We start from the raw sequence: 19,550 nt of genomic DNA on the forward strand, positions 1-19,550 counted from the left end.
TTTTGTGGTTATACCTATGCTATGTGACACCTTAGCTCACAACATAATTTCTTTGTTTTGCTGGGGGAAAAAATAAATGGTGGCAACTTCTCTCCTGCCCCTTGTTTAACTCATATGCTTTTTAAAATATGCAAAACATTAGAAAATATCTCTGTTGAAATAGTTACTTTAGCTTGCTTTTTGGACTAGGATTCCTGTGTTTTAAGGTCTTGGAGGGAGGACTACTAGATAGTGTTTTCTGACTCTGTGCTCTGGAGGCCTTGTACATTCTATGTGGAGCAGACTGAACACTTACTTTAAATATACTTTAAGATCATGGAGGTTTTTTCTATTTTTGGGGGGTGACACTGTTGCTGTTGGCCTCATTGTGCAGTGGCTTGCATTAGGCTGTGGCTGACAGCTGCCCTGGTTGTGGCTGAGGTGGGCAGTAGTTCCCTAAGGTTTTAGCTCTCCCTGTTCAGCTAAAAACACTTTTTATCTGTTGGGGTTTCTTGGGGCAAAGCCTTGGCTCAGCTATCTTCCACAGGCATGTACAAGGCAGAGGAATGGAAGAGCATATGAACTGGTCTGTGTGCTTTGAAAGGAAGCTATACTGTACATGGCCTACAACAAAAAATGCTCTTTGGAGGCTTTTGAAGCTATCTGCTAGAACTATTTATATTTATTTTGGGAATAAGAAAATTACTTGTACTAAGAGTAACTTAGAGAAGGAAAAACAGTAGTGTGGGAAAACCAGAGAGCTAAGGTAAGTGGTGGGAGGAAAGCCTGTTTGTCTGTGGGCAGTTTGGGGAGCTGGAAGAGGAGTCTGGGGTCAGTATTGCTGCTGCCATGCAGTAGGGACTAACGTCCAACATGGCTTGAAATTGAAAAGGCAAAAAGTGTGCCGAATCCTATGGCTGCACCTTGTGGGAGAGCTGGATTTGGAGTACTGATCTGGGTTTGGAGTTCTGATGGAGTAATCAACAGGGAGCACTTTATTACAAAGTGTTAAATCATTTGACAGATGGTTCCTCCATTCATAGAAATGGCATTGTCTCATGTCATCTTCTGCTCTGCTTCAGTGTAACAGTTGCTAGTGAAGCTATGTGATGTGCACTTGCCTTCCAGTCTTATGAGCATTTAGATAGCTTAATTATTTAAGGTGTTTTCCTTCTCAAGGAAGGAGAGCTGATAAGAGAAATGAACTGAGATAAAGAATTAGGTCAAGTCTTTTCCCCTAGTAACCAAATGAACAACAGTGACCAAAAAAGTAAAAGTAGATCATTTCTGTTGATGGTAATTTCTACCAGTAAATAATTCCTACTAGTCAAATACGATGTCCTGGAACCCATCTGCAGAGCACTTTGATGGGGTAGCTTATAATGGTATCATGGATAGAAACTGGACTGTAATCACCCCATCTATCCTCTAAGAAAATGTCACTGTTTTTCAGGAAATACTGAAGCAACAATTGCTATACACACACACACATGCTGTTTTATTTAATAACAAAGTGAAACATAAGACAACTTACCAAGGCAGGCTGGCTTGGAAGACAGGAAGGGAGCAAGTGTAATCAGTTCTCCTGCCCAAAGGGATGTCCGTCTGAGATGATCACAGAGTTAAGTTCTGGAGTAGGATTTGAGATTTGAAACTTGTTGAAACCACAGACTTCTTGTGGAGGGTCTGGACAAATCACTTCAGTGTCTGTCACATCTGTGAGACAGGAACAGTACTTTTTTGTTTTTCTCACTCCAGAAGCCTGCTTTGTGTAAGTATTTCTGCCCTTCCATAAACCTAAACACAGGTGAAGTATTTTTATTGCTGTTGTTTCCAGTGCTGTTTAAGGTTTCTTCCACTGATAAACCATGTGTATGCCTCAATATATTGTTGTGCAGCAATGACTCTCTGATGGCTTCTCATTCAGAATAGGTTTTTTGGTCATGGTGAGATGCCCCAGCTTCAGGGAGAAGTATAGCTGCAAAATATCTTAAAGGGACTTGAGTTGCCATTGCCCAGGGTCTGCTTGAATTAAGAATTTCATTTTATATGGTTTGATATTTTGCATGGATTCCTCAGTGTTTGAAAGAATTTGTTTTGCGTTTCAGGGTTTGGGTAGGATAGACAAGCACACATACACGCACAGAGAGATAGATAGATATATATATTTAAATCTGGAAGTCTTCTTTCATGCAGGTATCTGAGATTAGATTTGACTATTCTGCCATATGAGAAAAACTTTTTTTTGTTTTGCTTTTGGACTGGTGTTAAAACAGGGACTATTCAATATGAACCAGTATGTTAGCATCTAACTGTGCATGTGTTGTACCCACAGAGAACTCTTAAGTGTTGTAACTCTATCTTACTTGCTTTGACTTTGTCTTGCAGAGTTCCAAAGTGCTTGCAAAGAAGGAGCTCTCCTACATGCCTATCATTGGCTGGATGTGGTATTTCCTAGAGATAGTCTTCTGCAAGCGTAAGTGGGAGGAAGATCGGAAAACAGTCATGCAGAAGCTGCTGAATCTCCGGGACTACCCTGAAAACTTTTGGGTGAGTACAACTAACAAGTGGAGTGCAAGGTGGTGTAGTGCTTGGGAGGGATGAAAGCCATAGACAATACGGGATAGTCACCAGGTTGCTCCCGAGAATTTTGATTTGTGAGCTTCCTGGCAGTATCAGGAGCGTATTCTCTAAGAATTGATTCCTTCTTGAATGTCTCATGTAATGGTCTGTCTTGCCAGTTTTCTTCCACTGTAGCTGACGATGGTGAGAGAGGGATTCAGTTGAGGAAATGGTACCTTATGCAGCTTCACAAGGGCCTACACAAAGCCTGTTTAAGAAGCGGTTTCCTAGTGAAGATGTATATGCTGTATCTCATTCTCTGAAACAAAACTTTATTTTTAATTGTCATTGATTTAAGTGAGTGCTAAGCAATCGAAGCTAAGCTCTGTGCTTGGGTTCCAGGCAGGAGGCTGACTAGCAAAGCGACAAATCTTGGTTTCTAGTTTCCAGCCTCTCTCACAGGGATTTGCCTGTGCTCTGTGACTCTTAAAAGGTGTGGCATGCCTTTCTGTGCACCTAGGCAGTCCAGCTCTAATTGGTGAGCACAAACTGCCACCATCCTTTATATACTGCTGCAAAGGGATTACTAAGAAGGAGCTATATCTGTAGTAAGAGATACAGTTGTTGATGTAGACCTGGGGTTATTGCAGTGTGGAGTTTCAATTTGCGTTTGTATGGTGACACAATGTCAAAAGGCACAGCAATAGCACCTTGGAAGGTAGGAAGACAGAGCATGCCAAGTGGTCTGGAAGGATTTTCTCATCAGTTTCTGTATGTTTCATCTAGCTGTTTAACATTATGCATGTGATACATGAGTAAAAGTTTTCTTAGATGAGCTGGAACCGAAGCTGGCTGCTTGGCTAGTTTTCTTCAGTCTCTGTCTTTGTTGGCTAAATCTTTGCTGTGGGTTATGAGGACTTTTCTTGTGTGATTTGGCAATGCTCTTTGACGTGTTAGTTTGCATTCAGGCTTGGCAGAGAGCAGATGGACAAGTGGTAAATCTCCAAAGATCTGCCCGCTCTCCCCTGCCTGCCAGTGGCAAAATTGTAATCGTTCATGTCTGAGCACTTCCACTGAACAGTTCATACGGGGATGGGCTTTCAGTTGCCCTGCATCTGTTGCCTTACATCTGTTACCAGCTCAGTCATTGGCATCAAAATTACTGTCTGCAGTTATCAGTGGTCCTCATGCCATAGTGAAAGCAAGTGGGTTGGGAGTGAGGGGAAGCAAGCTGAAGCATTTCCTAGAAATGTGTTTGGTTTACACACTTAACCAAGTTTTAGATATCATGACACTCAAACACCTCGCCATCTGTGAGAGATTTGCAACAGGAAGTATGTTTTGAGTGTTTTCAAACATCTTGTTAGAGATTGAGTGATTCATTTAGAGAAATCAAGTCATTCTAATAGCAAGTAGCAGAGCAGATGTTAAAGCCTAAAGGCTAGGGTTCAAACCAGAGGATGGCAAGTTGGATGGGTGAGGGCAATTGAGAGGGCTTGGGTTTGGCTTTTTTTTGGGGTGTGTGTTTGGGGGTTCTTTTTTTTACTCCAGGGCAACTCAGTTACCTAGATGTGTGTATGGCACACCTGTCCCTGCTAGCAGCATTCGTTTGGGCTGTGTTGGTGAGAATTAGAGAGGCCTCTGGTCAGACAGATGTAGAAGACCTGAGCTGTTGTCTAACTGTAGTTCTCTCTTGGTTTTAGTTCCTGATTCATTGTGAGGGCACAAGGTTCACAGAACAGAAGCACCAGATTAGCATGCAGGTAGCTGAAGCCAAAGGCCTGCCCAAGCTCAAGTATCACCTGCTGCCACGAACAAAAGGATTTGCTGTCACCGTGCAGTGTTTGAGAAATGTAGGTAAGGAAAGTCACAAGGAGCAATGCTAAATGGTTATTTCATCTAACTGCTGTCACTTTGCCATGCTCTCCTTTTCCCTGTAGCACGTGTCCTAGCAGAAGAGCCTGCTAGGGATCCTTTCTGACCTACTAGCCTGCAAACATTAAAGATGAGGTTCTACTTACAAAGTCCTGGGGCAACGTGGTGTTTTTTGTCTTTGTTTTGTTTGCTGTTACTGTGAGTCTCTATCAGAGGATCTCAAGTTGCACATTTCATACCTATTGCCAAAAGATAATATTTAGTATTTACTAAGCAATCCTGTTTTAAATGAAGCAAATACATCACTAGAAAATCTGAGGCAGTGTGTCTTAAATATTTTCTTGTTGTAAATATCTACCTCAAATAACACCATTTATAAATAAATATTCTGATTTAAATTTCTGTATAGATGTACTCTTTTTAGAGTTTCCTTGTGGAGCTGGGGGAGGGGAGTAGACCTCAACTGAAGATAACATGTAGGTGAAATTTATAAATAAATAATTTCTACATTACAGAACATGAGTAAGTTTTAATTGGTTAATGTTGTTCTGAACTCCCCACCCCCCAGTTATTTCTGGTTACTTGCCTTTGCCAACTTTAAAGGGACATCAGAGTATGGCACACATGCCTTTGAAGTGATTTTGTTTGTGTAATACAATCCATCAAAGTCTTTTGCTGTGTACTTCATGGGTAAAGGAAAGACAGTGCTAAGTACCCATAGTTGCTACAGTATCTTTGGGGTTTAGTAGATGGTATGTTGTTAGAAGGCTGATATGTAAGAAAGACAAAGTGGTTAGTGGTTTAGAAGAAAATGTTCTAGCTTGACTGAGGTTAATGTCAAAACTTCTTTTGTCTTTGAAGACATGTTTTCATGTGGCGTATCTGGGATAGCTGCTGTAAAAGCTTTGCAGTCAGCTGTCTTGCTATCTCTCATGTTTCTTCTACATACCCTCTTGCAAGTCAGGTAGATGATATCACTGTTGTGGCTTGTCGGGCATCCACAGCTTCCCACCCCCAAAATGGATAGCATAGCTTGGATCTCTTCTGATATGTGAAGATGATGTAAGTTATGAGCAGCATCCAGCAATTCCCTTAAGGCACAGTTTAACCTTCCCTTTTGAATATGGGCAACTGTTTTGCTGGGGGGCGGGGGTAGACTTGAGGCATTGAAGAAGAGCTGAGTCAAAACTCAGTGACCTCCGGTGTTCTGCGCTGGGAATCAGGGACAGGTTATTTTGGTGGTGATTTGTTATATTCATTACTCTGTGTAAAGCAAGCAAAACATGGTATGATTATGTACAAGTAGCTGTTTTATGGGAAAACGTTTCAAAAGGAAACACTTTTAGGGCACCCAAGTGACATTTATAAAATGTTTTGGGCATTCATGTGGTACACTCTACAGTAACACTTCTTAGGATCCTAAATATTTGAAATACCTTCAGAAAAAGAAGACTGAGATTACTAGATTACTTTCATACTTGGGGAAGTGTATGTCACTACCTCAATCCAGAAGCTGTGACTTAGTAGTTCAAACAGGGTAAGGCTAGTAAGAAGGTAATATTTCACTGCGAGGGTTCAAGGAGAAGCCCAGAGAGTCATAACTTCTCACAGATAGCTTTTGTTGAAACTGTATAGCTTAAAAACCCAACCAACAAACCTCTGAGGGAAACAGCTGATGACCCCGGGTTGGCATTGCGAATTCTTCTGGATATGTTGCTTTACTTGCCTTGTTGCTTTTTGCAGTGAGGGGGAGATGAGTTCCTGTCTGGGTTACTATAGTTTTCTCTTCTATAGAGACAAGGGATACATGTGAAGAACATTTGAAAGGCTTTTGTAAACAGTATCTTATTTTTAGAGCTCCTTGAAACATTAATATGTGCAGGCAACAAGGAAGTCCATGAATATTTTTTGAATAGGGAATGTGGTGGAAGTCTGTTTTGACAGTCCATAATCTAGAAATGTAAATTCTATCTAGAAATTATTCATTTCTTACATGAATACTGATAGGATTTGACCACTTATCTCTGTTAACCTGCACTGGCATTTGGTACCCATGTTATAGCAGTAATGTGTTGTTGTAGGTGTCAATATATGCAGAGGCTATATGCTGTAGTAATCTGGACTTTTTTTGTTTTGAATATTTATGTTGGTAAACAGTACTATTTGATTATTTCACTGTAAATCCCCTGAGTCTCATTGTTATGCTCTGCCTTAGAACATGGCTCAGGAAGTGTCTGTGTCCCTCCATTACAGCCTCAAATTACTTGTTCCAAACAGCATCAGTGTGACTGATGAATTGCTGCTCTGTCTGCAGAAGCAGCAGTGACAACATGCAGATGTTCATAACTTCAGTTCAGTGACATCTCTAATGATCTACAAGAATGACTTTTGCAGGCTGACCTGTCTCTCTTGCAGTACAGCTCACATCTGCTTCAGTGGCCAAGTCTGCAGTGGGGTATCCCTGCATGTCTGAAAGTGAGAGACCTGGGCTGAGTCTGTTTTGGGGCCTGAGCCTGTTTTGGGGCCAGCTGCTTAGACTAATGCACTTTCCGCCCTTCCACAAGGGGTGGTGGGCCTGGCTGGAGCGCCTGGCTAAGGGAGACAGCTGCAGCATGATGTAGCAGTGAAGGCAAGCCAAATGTTTGGATCTGGCTCCAAGCTGGGTGTGACGGAGGTCAGCATTTCCTTTTCCTCTAGTCTTCATTGCTCCTTTCTGACAAGGGTGTGATTCAACCTGTCTGAGGCTGTATGGATGTTGGTTCTGTGGCTCTAGGGGTAGCTCACCCACAGTAGGAGTCATCACACCTTGGTCCTTTGTGAAACTTGTATCAACTCAGTGCTAGCTGGTGCAGTAGTTCTGTGTCTGTTGGAAACAGGCATTGGTGACATCAGCCTAGCAAGTCCATCAGTTTTGAAAAACTTAGCTTCAGCAGGAGTTTATTTAATGTGCATACATGGGAGACTGCCTCCATACCAGTGGTGCCATATCTCTCAGCATAAGCAGATATATTTGGATAAAAATGTCTTTCACACAAAATAACAAATAAAGAATTTTCCCTCCTAACTCATTTCTTTCATAAGTGATAATGGAACTCTGTTTTCAGAGACTTGCTTTCACAAATTCATATATCTGCACAATTTGGTTCTTAAAGGAGTGCTTTTAATATTTTTTTGAACTTGTTCTGATATTTTTATTGGTGGCCATCTCTACCAGTTTGGTAGTACAGATGCAGTCTCTAGGAACTTCATTTCTAGAAGCTGTTTGCTGTCTTAATAAATTGCTGTTATGTTGTAGAGTTTGCTACCTGTCCTGTTCATGGAAGCAAATGAAAGTACAGGTCTGTTTCTGAAACACTCATCCATTACTTACAGTAAAAATAAGTATCATATTGCAAAATATATTGCAAAAGATATATTTAACTGTTACTTTTATTGCTTGGCAGTGTATCAGGCAGTTCCTTTCAGCTGTTTTTATTTAGTTGAGAATTGTATTTAAAAATGTGCCTCACGATGGATTGTAGATAAGTCCAAGTTGTCAACCTTTTCCTCCAATTGTGCATGCTGGGATCTACTGTCCTAAAGGGGGTGCATGAGAATAAATACCAGGGTGACGTTCTAACAGAGTTCGATATGACAGTGTTTGGGGGTTTTGCAATTTTTTTTCCCATGAATTGCACTTTAAAGTCCTGGATTTTTTTTCAATGTTTAGTGAGGCTCCTGGTGATCCTCCTGAGCAATCTAACAAGTTTGAGAGGATGAGTGATTTTTGACCCAGATGACCAGAGCAATGAAATGTTAAATCAAAGGATTGTGTCAAGTGGCTGTCATACCAGCAGTACAATGAACTCCATCATCTCTTCCCCTCCCTTTCCTAGTCTTCACTTCAGATCATTGTGTGCTGGTATGAAGCCGTATGTAGGCATACTCATTGCCTCTAGGTTGATTTGTCAGATGATCATTCTGGCGTAATCCACCATGTCCACAAAGTAATGCATGCAAATAAAGAGGACAGTTGAAAAATCCTCTCTAGATATGTAATCCGAAGATTTCTTAGGTTGAAATTAAGAACTTAAATTCCTAAGTACGTAGCTCTCTGTCAGAATGCTTGTACAAGGAACCAACAATTAAAGATATTTAAAAAAGTTGGGCAGAGAGTAGAAAACAAAACAGCTAGCCTTTTTTTGTCAGAAAATAGCAATTCAGCCAGAAAAATTTTGTTTTCAGTTATGATTTGTGCTGAGCTTTTGAAAAGGCTTCCAAATACTGAATGGTGTTTGGTTTTTAATGAAAAAGATATTTTAAGAGAACTTATTTGAGAAAATATTTTATTTCACAATTGAAGCAAAACTTCACAAATGCTGCCTAAATTAGTCTGGGAGTGAGACAGTTGCAATGTGTTCGAGATACGGTGAAGATATTTTTTTACTTGGTTTAGAACATGAAATTTCTTGACTTTTCAGCTTTTGGATGAGAAGGTCATGAGATGTCCAGTTCTAATTATGTAATTATGAAATACACACTTAATGAAAAACAATTACAGTGTGTCACACAGCATGCTAGTGCTGCTTTGGCTGTGCGAGCTTTCTGGCAAATTTTAATTCTGTGCAGTCTTTTTCTTTGACACTTCTGTTGTTGTTTTCCTGCACTTTCAAAATGGAAAAGATTAAGTCTTCAGATATTTTATATCTGGATATAACAGAGGTCTGTTTACTCCTGCATATGCTATCGTTGTGTTGGATTTGGCACTGCTTCGCACAAAAATATTTCAGTGTGATATTAAAAAGGACTGGACTGAATATCAAACTACAGACCAGTTACAAACCAGAATGGGATATTTTTTTCCCTAGAGTGAAGGAAAACTGTGTACAGTCATCAGCGCATAAAGATGTTCCTGACCAACTCTGCAGAAGTTTTTTCAAAACAGGAGAAACATCTTCCAATGTGTCTGAGCAAGCATGCAACTCACATCAAAACTGAAATGTAGATGTCTTCTAAAAGACAAAAGGACAAGTGCTGTGTACATCATACTTTCCTTTATTGCGTCCCTATTGTCGTTAAAATAATCTCATGCTATTAATGAATAAACTAAGAAGCTTACCCCATATAAACCAAATTGAGCTCTTGTCTTCCTTCAATTACACTGGATTAGTAAATTAGAGTGGATTAGTAAAATCCTTCTACACTTAAGAAGCTTAAAAATGGAGGTAGATAATTTATTCAAAAAAAGTAATTTCCTACTTATATTGTACAGGGAGAGTAGTGTGCTTGAAGTAGATTTTGGCTTATGTGTTGTAGTTTTGAGTTTGGGCTAAAAATCCAACTGTAGTAGGAAAAGGATAGAGTTGTTAATGAGGGATACGGTCTGTATGCAGTGACGGGGTTTTGGCCTCTGTTTTCAGGATTTCCTTGCAGTGCTGAAGCCAGGCTGTTCTGTTCTGCACTATGAATTCTGTTTTGCAATAACGAATGTTGTGGTGAGTTTCTGGGGACTGAATGTTGTGACCATGCTGTATTTATCTCTCGCAGCTAGAGAGGCTTCAAAAGCAAATCTGTTCTGTGTAATAAAAGGCTTTCTTAGGTGGGTCAGGAGCTGTCACAATAAAGGTTCATCACAGTGTTCATTATTGCAAAACCCTAGAGCAGAAAACCTAAAATAACAGCAAGCTGCACGTGAAGTGCATGTTAGTCACTTTTGTGACCAAAAGAAAAAAAAGTTTGGTTGCTGGCATTGATCTTAGAATTCATACCACGATGCACAGTTGGTTTCAGTGTCAGGAAAATTAATCGCTTTCTGGTAATTTTGTGACATCAGGAAAACAGTGTCCCTAAGGATGTGTTCAAATAAACTTTTTTGAAATACTTTGTGTAGTTAAAAACAGTGAATGCTTTTTCTGTAGAAACTGCTTGTTAATGCTGTCTTAGTTTAAATATGAATGACCTTTGCAAATACTTTTACTGTTACTGTGCAGTCCTGAACTGCAGAAACTGTTTTCTGGAGGCTGAAAGTTTGGCTGCCAGTTTTGTTCTGCAGAATGTGGATGTTCTGTTCCTCACAGCAGCAGCCCAGCTCACACAGGACGTGGTCTGTTATTCTGTCTCTGCCTTCACCCTATAGCAGTTCCTCAGTTACCAAGTAATGGACATGAAGGGGAGGTTGTCTTGAACCCCAGCGATTCATAGTTGCATTAAGCCCTTTGGCTGTAGGATGTCTCACACACACTTTACCCATTCTTAGTCAAACTGTAGATATTGTTCATTGTTTATGAAGTGTGTATCTGCCTGGTTATTCACCCTGATTTGGGGGGGGAGTTGTGCTATTCACAGTGAGTTGAGAAAGCTAATAGTTTTTCAGCCATTTGACTCCTACGATATCTTAGGTATATTAACTGTCAGAAACTGTAACTGTGTTCCCTATGCCCAACATTCTGCACCTGATGGGGAAGAAGGGATGGGTGGAGAGCAGACCTTTCCATTCTACTGGTAGTTCCTGAAAGGGTCACTGGTTATTTGGCTTTTTAAAGCCTGCGTGTTGAATATTCCATTGTCATCTCTACCTTGGTGACAAGTCAAACTGTGGTGCTATTGCTGATGACTTCATATTTACATATGCTCATTGTGTGAGAGAGAATGACTTACTTCCATTCTATTACTACAGTAATTACATAACCTGTTTCTCTTCTTGTAGTTTCTGCAGTCTATGATTCTACCCTCAATTTTAGAAATAATGAGAATCCAACATTGCTGGGAGTTCTAAATGGAAAGAAATATCATGCAGATTTATATGTAAGGCAAGTAATCCATATTTTAATTCCTTTTTGGCATACAGGAGTGTGTACTTGCAATCACAATTGCACAAATAAGGAAATATTTTCAATCAGGTAACGGATAGCAAATCTGTACTAACTTGACTTCCCAGAACTGCAGATATAAACTCATATGGGATGGGAAGGTTTTCTTGTAAAGTTCTGTGACTTTATATGTGTGGGGACCCTATAAAGGTCTACAGAATTATTTGTTTGTTATTTTTTTATTCATTTGTGTGTCTATTTGTCAGCTTAGCAGCAACAGTGGGGCCTCTTTTCACTCACTTGGCTAGAATACCAAACATCTACTCAGTGTTCGGATGGAGTGGCTTTACCATCTCTGTTTGGTGTAGTTGTTGATGTATTTGACTGCCACTCTCTTCCTACCAAGAAAGGGGGTTGTTTAATGAAAAAACGATTACCTGGATTCCGTATCATTAATGTTTCTGTAAGTGATGAACACCCCAGTGGCTTCACATAATCTTAATGGGAATGGGCCAATTCCCAGGCCAGGTTCTACCAGCAGCACCCATGCTGCAGGCATTCAGACTATGTGATGGTTTAGAGTTGGAGCATAGGAGCATGGAAGTGATCCCACAAGTGACCAGGAGTTCATCATAACCCTTTTATAGCTATAATTGTCTGGTCCAATTAGTTTATCTTGGGTACTGACATGAAGCAGAGTAGGGTGACCTTTTCTTCTTACCTCCCCTTTTCTTCCTGTTTGAAAAAATACTTTCTTCACAACTTTTTGGTCAAAGGTTAAAAGAAACTTTCTTTTGATTCCTTATGGATGCAGCATGAGTTTGCATTCCCACTTGGCTATCATGGGTAGCTCAGCCTAGTGGCCTTGTGTTTGATGTACATGGCCTGGCTGGGTAGTGTTCATGGAGGAGCAGCTGGCACTACCTGTGTGGGCCGTTCCTCCAGCAGTGTCGGTAGAGGTGTGCATCTTGCTGTGTCTCCCTTTACACCCTTCCAGCCTCCTGCAAGTTAATCTGGCAGAGCATGGAAATTGCTTTCCATGACATGGGCTAGCTATTTGTCTTTTCGAGCTTCCTGAAAAGCTGTTACAGGCAGGGTAAACCTCATGGCAAAATTTGTTTTGGCAGTTAATTGGGGACTATCACAGATGTTCTTCAAAATCCTCCATATTTGCTTATTGAAGTGCTGTCGGTGTTGCACTCAGTAGAAGTTTGTAAAATTTGGATTGTCTTGTCTCTGCGTAAATTGTGATGACTTACAGTGTTTGTCATTTTACAACTTCCTTTAGTAAAGGAACAAAACTGTAGTGTCACACCTCTTAATTTATTAACTGCGAACAGGAGCATCCTGACTGTGAAAAGTGCTCTCTCATGTGCTGAAGGAAGTTAATTTGATGTTGCTCTTAATGGATATTAACTAAAACACATGCTATATGGAAAAAAGTTAAAATTATAAAATACTGCTATTAGCATACATAAACGAGGATGATGGGGATTTTTTTTTTCTGTCACAGGATTATTGACCAAAATTCATATGTAATATGATGAAAACTTTGTTTTGTCAAGACAAGGTTTTCAAGTGATAGGAGCCATTTTGCTGGAAATTATCCAGCCAAGCTGCATGTAACAAAAATTATAGGAATTGGAAATGTTACCTGAGAAATACTAGAGTGCTTTACCCTAGGTATAAGGAGAATGGCTTGGTTTTTTTTCTCTCTAATGCCAAGCTGTTTAAATACAGTCTTGAACTCGATAGGTAGGGTAAGAAATCAATTTATTTAAACCCTTTGTTTGGAAACAGAAAACTGCAAACCTTTATCTAGGAAGTGGCTCTACTGAGCTCAAACATACTGCAATACTATTTCAGAAATCTAAATTTCTGAATTCCAGCTACATCTAAAAACTAAAGGTGACTCTAGAAGCAAACTATACTTTGCTGATCTGGGAGCTGTGACCATGAATTAAAAAAAGGTGGAAAATATAGTGAGTCTCCTGTCAGATAGGTAATCTGTCTGTATAATGTAAGTGCTGTTCATGGGAGCCAAAGTATTTCATATTATTCAATTTCTCTTTTTTTACCATTGGCAGGCGGATTCCGCTAGAGGAAGTCCCAGAAGATGAACAGGAATGTTCTAACTGGCTCCACAAACTGTATCAAGAAAAGGTTGGGTTTTTGTCTAGACAGCATTTGTGAGCCACTAGTGCTCAGTTATTTATACTGCTAGTAGACCTTTACAGTGTGCATGTGTAGTGGCCCTGTTTTGGGGGCCTGGGATGGCTTGGTTGATTTGTTTGTTTTTCAGGATAAGTGCCCTGTTTCTCCAGACACAAACTGGTCTTGTGCTGTCAGTCATGATTGCCTTTATTTTGTACTTAAAGAACAACAGGAAGAAAACTTAAGCAATCCTCAATAGAGTAGTTTTAAAACTCTTGTTTAGAAAGTTGCATAAGTATACAAAAAATACAACTACCTCCTGGCTGGTAGAAGGACCTCCTTCCCCTTAAAGGCACCTCCGAAATCAATAAGTAATTTGTGGGCTAAATGAGATATATTTTGCTTTAGTGTATTAGAATTTTTGTCCCTTGATTTACCCTATCTTTTTTTACCAAGGCAAAGATCCAACATTAATAGAACAGGCTGATAAATGGCTTTCACATTGTGTGCAAAGAAGGCATGCATTTAAGATTCCTAATTACATAGGATGTGGGAGGAATAATAATGACTGTGTTTGTAGGTGCCTGGTGATTTTTTTTTTTTTTTTTTTCTCCCCAAAGACTACTTTCATATGTGTCCTTCAGAGTTTCCGAATCTGTTTCTCATGGGTTTTGTTTTTATCAACATAGGTGATAATGGTTGGGGGATGCGCTCTTTGAATACAGGCAGCACTCCCATGTCAGTCAGTGGGAGTCACAGGTATGCAAGGCATGAGAGCCTGGCAGCTTGGTTTGCTTCAATAAATTGATTTCAGTTATGTATTCAGACTGTAATACGGTAATGCTTCATATTTAGAAGTGATAAAATATAGCTATGCTCTGGTTTTCTCTCACAGGGACAGCAAAATTCTGCCATGCCATTTGTACTCCACCCAGAACACAACATTAACATTTCTGTATTGACCGTGTTCTACTCTTTCTTGGCTTCAAATCATGACTGTTTCTGGTTTAATTCATTGCCCCTCTAAGCAGCTTGCTTACAGGAATGTGAAAAGTTAATGTGTGTTGAGACCTCAGTTATAGATCTGCTAGCTTTGCCTCTGATCTCACTTCTTGTATATTGTGCCGCTAGCACCTAAGTCAGACACAACCCCCAACACCTTTCTGGAGGAAGGCATTATGTTACCCATGGGCCTGTGCTCTCTCTGCAGGCATATAAATGCAAATGGTCCTTTTGCTGAACATTGCAAAAGTCCACTTTCTGCTGCCATGACTTTATCTGTAACCCTGTTTCATGTTCCTAAAAACTCTTTGGACGTTTGCAAGAGAAGAACATAAATCAAATGAGAATATGGTGATTGTTTTCCTGAATCCCTTATTACATAGTTTGCAGTAACTCACTCCAAGTTGTTTCTGTTATTCCCTCTTTGGCGAACACTCAGTTATTTCTAGTGCATACATCTATCCTGCTTTCTTCATAACAACTTAGTTTGCTGGTTGGTTAAATCCATAGTTTCCTATTTAAGTATAGGAGGAAGGAATGTGCGTTCAGTTCTCCTTTTCATGAAGACCTTTTTGGTTGTGTGGCATTTTTTTGATTGGTTGGGTTTTTTTGGTTTGGTGGTGAGTTTGGTTTTTTCTGAAGATGGCATATTCTTCTTCCTTCAGCTATTTTGCATCAGTGAAACTGTTACTTCATTTCAGTCATTCATGTTTACACAAAACCATGTGTCTGTAAGATCAGACTGGGAGAATATAGAGCAGGGACAACTTCTTCAAGACTTCTGAGATGATGAAAGCCCACCTGCGGGGTAAAAATGCAGTTCTGTTTCACCTTTCTGCCATGCATCTTTAAAGAGATAATTGGCTCTTAAGTTGCATAACAAACAGCATTGCCACCTAGGTGTTGTTTCCAAAAATGAATTCTGTCTTCAGAGTCAGTAAATAGTTATGATAAAATGTACCAAATCTGTATTCAGAGGGCAGTAATTTGCTGCAAGATAAGCACTCATCCCCTGCCTTGTCTATTTTGGTTGTAGCACTCCACTTTCCCTTTTGAAGTATGACAAGGTATGCACGCTACTGAAAAACAGAGCCCCTGTTTTCTCTTGCATTATGCTATGCTATAGCTTATTCTCAGCGATTTTCATAATTTTGCAGTATCTTCTCAAGACTTACATACCGTGCGCTGAATTATGCTCTAGTAGCATGATTTAGTAGGTGGGGTCTGCCACAGGTACTGAGATCAAGGCTGGAGTACCGTGCACTCGTGATGATCAGGGCCACAAAGGTGTTTGAATGAGTAATGAAATCAGCACATGAAGGGACATCACTTTTTTTTTTTTTTTTTTTTTTTTAAATTGTCATTAGCAAAAGAGTGAGAGTCTTTGAGAAAATCTTGTTCCGTTGTTTTTTACCTCATTGTCTGATCTGTTACATGTACCTCTATCTGAGATGCTACTCTCTGGGAATCTAGTATGTTTATGTTCTTGCTACTTATCACTTCATGTTCTGCAAATGCAATGAAAAGGGCCTTGCCAGATAAACAATGGCACTGTGTTGTTCTAAACCAAACACTGTTCTCCTTCCTTTCCCAGGCTTACAGTAAGCACCATGTCCACATGCTTCTTCCTCAGCTGGGGTGAATTTTGTCCTTTCACAGATGGCCAGCACTGTATCAGTTAATGCCAAATTATGATAGAGCTGTATTTTGGGTTGCACACATCTTCTTTTTCTTTTCCTTTTTAAGGGGCCATTGCTAGAAAGACTCCCTTTGACTTTAATAAGGAACAGGCTGAGCATCTTAGTTGCCTGGTCTGAAGAGGTGCTGTATAATAGTTACAACTCTGCCAGCTCTTGCATGTTTGTTTTCTTTTTTCACCTCCTTACAGCCTCAGCACCTAAAATAGAAGTTCTGCTTGAGAATCTTAATTTCCATTAAAAAGAAAGCAAGCTTCTAAGTCTTCTCTCTTGTAAGAGAAGCATGGAAAACAGGGCATGAAAATATATGCTGAAATGCCCCTGGGAATTAGCAAAGCATAACTGAAGAGGGGAAGTGTACAGAACTCAAGTGTTTGGGAACAAAGGATATATTTTTGGATACTCATTCTTTGTGGGCTTCCTCATGAAAGGGCAGTGGCATACCTCTGCAGTCAGACCTCCCTGGTGGGAGCAGGGAGGAAGAATCCAGTTAGCCTCTCACAAGATGATGGATGTTTCCTGATTTCCCCCCACTGCTTTACCCACCCCACTGTGTGAAGTAACTCAGATTTGGTGGGGGCATTAGAGGGAGCATGTTTCTATGTCCAAATATGATACTTGGGTGGGTGGGATTTATTACAAACTGAAAACAAGCTCTGTATGCAGGGGAATGAAAGGAACTTAATGTGGGCGAGGTGATTGAGGGGAATTTTGAGGTACATCATGGGTTTAAATGCTGGCTTGAGCTGTTGATGGGTACCCATAGGCACCCTTGCAAAAGCTTAGAAGACAAATCAACCCACAGATCTCTACTGCAAGGAATGTGAATGTTTTTAAGGGTAAGGTATCGTAACGGAATTGAAGAGCTGTTCCCCACAACAGTGTAGAACATGTAGTGGAGGTGATGGCACTGACATTGTTTTGCCCGTTGTATATTTCTTTCATCTGTCTCAAACCTCTTGTTGAGATGTGGTCAGCAGTTGTGCTGCCCCTAATGCTGTGCAGAGCCAATAAAGAGAAAACTGCTGCGCCCGTTTTAAGTGAGTGTGTCTTGCTCTCTGTAGCAATAGGCCCCCTAATGGCGATACCAATAATAGTCAAAAATTCTTAACTTTTCAGGGCAATACCGGTATTTAGAAACCTCATTGTATACAGTAGCGTTCAGTTTACTGATGATTGGTAGCTCTGTGTCAAATAAACCAAAATCCTCAAGGCACTGTAAAGAAAACTTCATAAACTGTGTAATTTGTTGAAGACAGCTAATTAATTTGCCATAGTGATCCCAGTACAATCTAACTCACATGTGCAAAACAGTCACAATTTTTCTAATCTCAATAGAGTGCAATGCTTTAATTACTGTGTAATCTCTTAAAAACTGAATGTTCCCTTTGAAATAGATAAAATGATAGCAGCCTGTAATTGCTCACATTGCCATTAAATAAGTAAAGAATTGTCTGTGTCAGCTGGAGTGTAAGGAAATGTAAAATCATAGCATAGTAGAAATAATCTTGTGGTTGATTAGGACAGTCTTGGCTTTGCCAGAATTTTTGGAAACCATCATAAAGCATTCCTTTCTTTGAAGAAATTTGGTACTTCATTCTGACTAAATTGAGGTTCCTTTTTATGTCAGTTTAATGCTGACTTCATTAATTAACCAACTTTATGTGATAACACGGATTATAATAATCTTTGCTTTTGAACTAGCAGGAAGGGTTTTTTTCCCCCACCCACTTTGATATCTTAGGTTGATATCACATTGCTAAAGGCAATGCTGTTCATCCATATGGGCTCTAGAGGAAGGTACTGAATTCTAAGTCTTCTGTGCTTTAGAAAAACACCACCCCTCTGTCTTCCTCATATGATACTAAAAGGGAGAGTCATTTGGTTAAAACCAGTGAGAGATTCTAAACTGTTTGCATGCTCAACTGTCTGTAAAGAGGTTCAGCACCCAAACTTCCTTCTGTAAGCTTCATGGGAACAAGATGAACAAGACTGCATCTATGGGACAAAGCAGACAGGAGGGGCTGGTGTTCCTTGGAGTATGGGACAAGATGGTGTCTTCTCACCTTTTCTGACAGGGCTGTTGATGCTGTTTTAGTGCAGTGGTTGGAGAAAACATTAGGGAATAGAGGAGCTGATGCTGAATGTGTAGCCCAAATGCTTCTCTGGCTTACCAGCAGTATTTGGTCAGTGGCTGCGGCCCTTGCAGGAGGTTCAACAGTGATGTCTGCATTGCTGCAGGAGCGTACATCCCCTCACCCTTCTTGTTTTACTGGGCTTGTTATATTCTCCAGGCATGCCATCTTCTCGGCTTCTATGTGTCAGAGAAAGAAAAGAGGTACGCATCAGTGTAAGCTCTTCTTCTTTTGAATGCATCCTCATTGACTTCAAAGTACGAGCTTTCCAGCCATGACTTGGTCTTTGATCTTCCCCTGCAGTTAAGAGTCTGCAGAAGGAGGAACATCAAAGTCAGGAATGGCTAGTTTTGCTGGCAGATGGGGATTTAATTGTTGCCCTCCTTTGTTCTACTAGGATGCGTTCCAGGAAGAATACTACCGAACAGGAACCTACCCAGCAGTCCCTATAGTACCACCCCGACGACCATGGACACTTTTGAACTGGCTTTTCTGGGCCTTATTGCTGCTATATCCTTTATTCAAGCTGCTCATCAACATGATCAACAGTGGATCATCACTGACACTGGCTAGTTTTGCATTTGTCATTGTAATAGGTAAGTTTTCTGAAACAGAAAGATTACTTACAGGGTAACTGTCAGATATCATTTATTGAGACTTATTACTAAATATAAACATGACTTGTGAATTCAACAGACCAGCTGATACTAACCCACTTTAGCCTGGAATAGGTTAAATAGATTCTTTTTTTTGTTTATTTTTGTACAGTTGTGTTATTTTTTGTAAGAGCTACATACAAATTTTCTGTTTCTGTAAAAATCAAAACAGTAACGTTCCAGTGGGTTGCCTAAAAAAGGCTTTCTTTTCTTGTGTAGTGTGTTGCTGGGTTGTACTTCGAATGCCTGGAAGAGATGCTCAAGGATAATTTATTCTGTTGAGAATTCTTTCATCTAATCATAGTCTCATATGTCATTCACTGGAATCCATGAACTTGCGATTTAAGGACAGCCTGTTGTGGCCATCTACTTATGTAGCACAGGACATAGACTATCACAGGTGATTCCTGCAGTTCCTGTGGTAGTTCTGAATTGCCTTGGTTTCTTTTTAAACTAGTATGTTATTTAAGAGGAGGAAGGAAAACAAACAAGGAGCTGGCCCACAGAAAGGGAGGAAGATCTCATTTGGTATCCTTCATGGAAGCAGGAACCAGGTCAGTTTTGCAAATTAGATCGTATCTGGGTGTCTGTGCTTTTTGGCATATTAAGTGCCTGTTTGAAGAATAAGTTCCCTTCCAGAATAAGCCATACATTTATAAAGCAAATATTTTCAATGGCTGCACTGACCATCACATGTATTTA

At 40.1% G+C, this 19,550-nt stretch overlaps 1 protein-coding gene across 2 annotated transcripts in view; it reads left to right on the top strand.

Moving 5' to 3' along the window:
- Positions 1-19,550, top strand: part of AGPAT4 (1-acylglycerol-3-phosphate O-acyltransferase 4) — an 86,761-nt gene that overhangs the window by 55,987 nt on the left and 11,224 nt on the right. For both annotated transcript variants that reach the window (XM_074818636.1, XM_074818638.1), the window contains exons 4-8: positions 2,368-2,529; positions 4,245-4,398; positions 11,102-11,204; positions 13,292-13,367; positions 18,590-18,788. In XM_074818636.1, the coding sequence (XP_074674737.1) occupies positions 2,368-2,529; positions 4,245-4,398; positions 11,102-11,204; positions 13,292-13,367; positions 18,590-18,788 (694 nt within the window). The remainder of the gene's footprint in view (positions 1-2,367; positions 2,530-4,244; positions 4,399-11,101; positions 11,205-13,291; positions 13,368-18,589; positions 18,789-19,550) is intronic.

The sequence above is a fragment of the Strix aluco genome, chromosome 3, assembly GCF_031877795.1.
Source record: "Strix aluco isolate bStrAlu1 chromosome 3, bStrAlu1.hap1, whole genome shotgun sequence".
Taxonomy (NCBI): domain Eukaryota; kingdom Metazoa; phylum Chordata; class Aves; order Strigiformes; family Strigidae; genus Strix; species Strix aluco.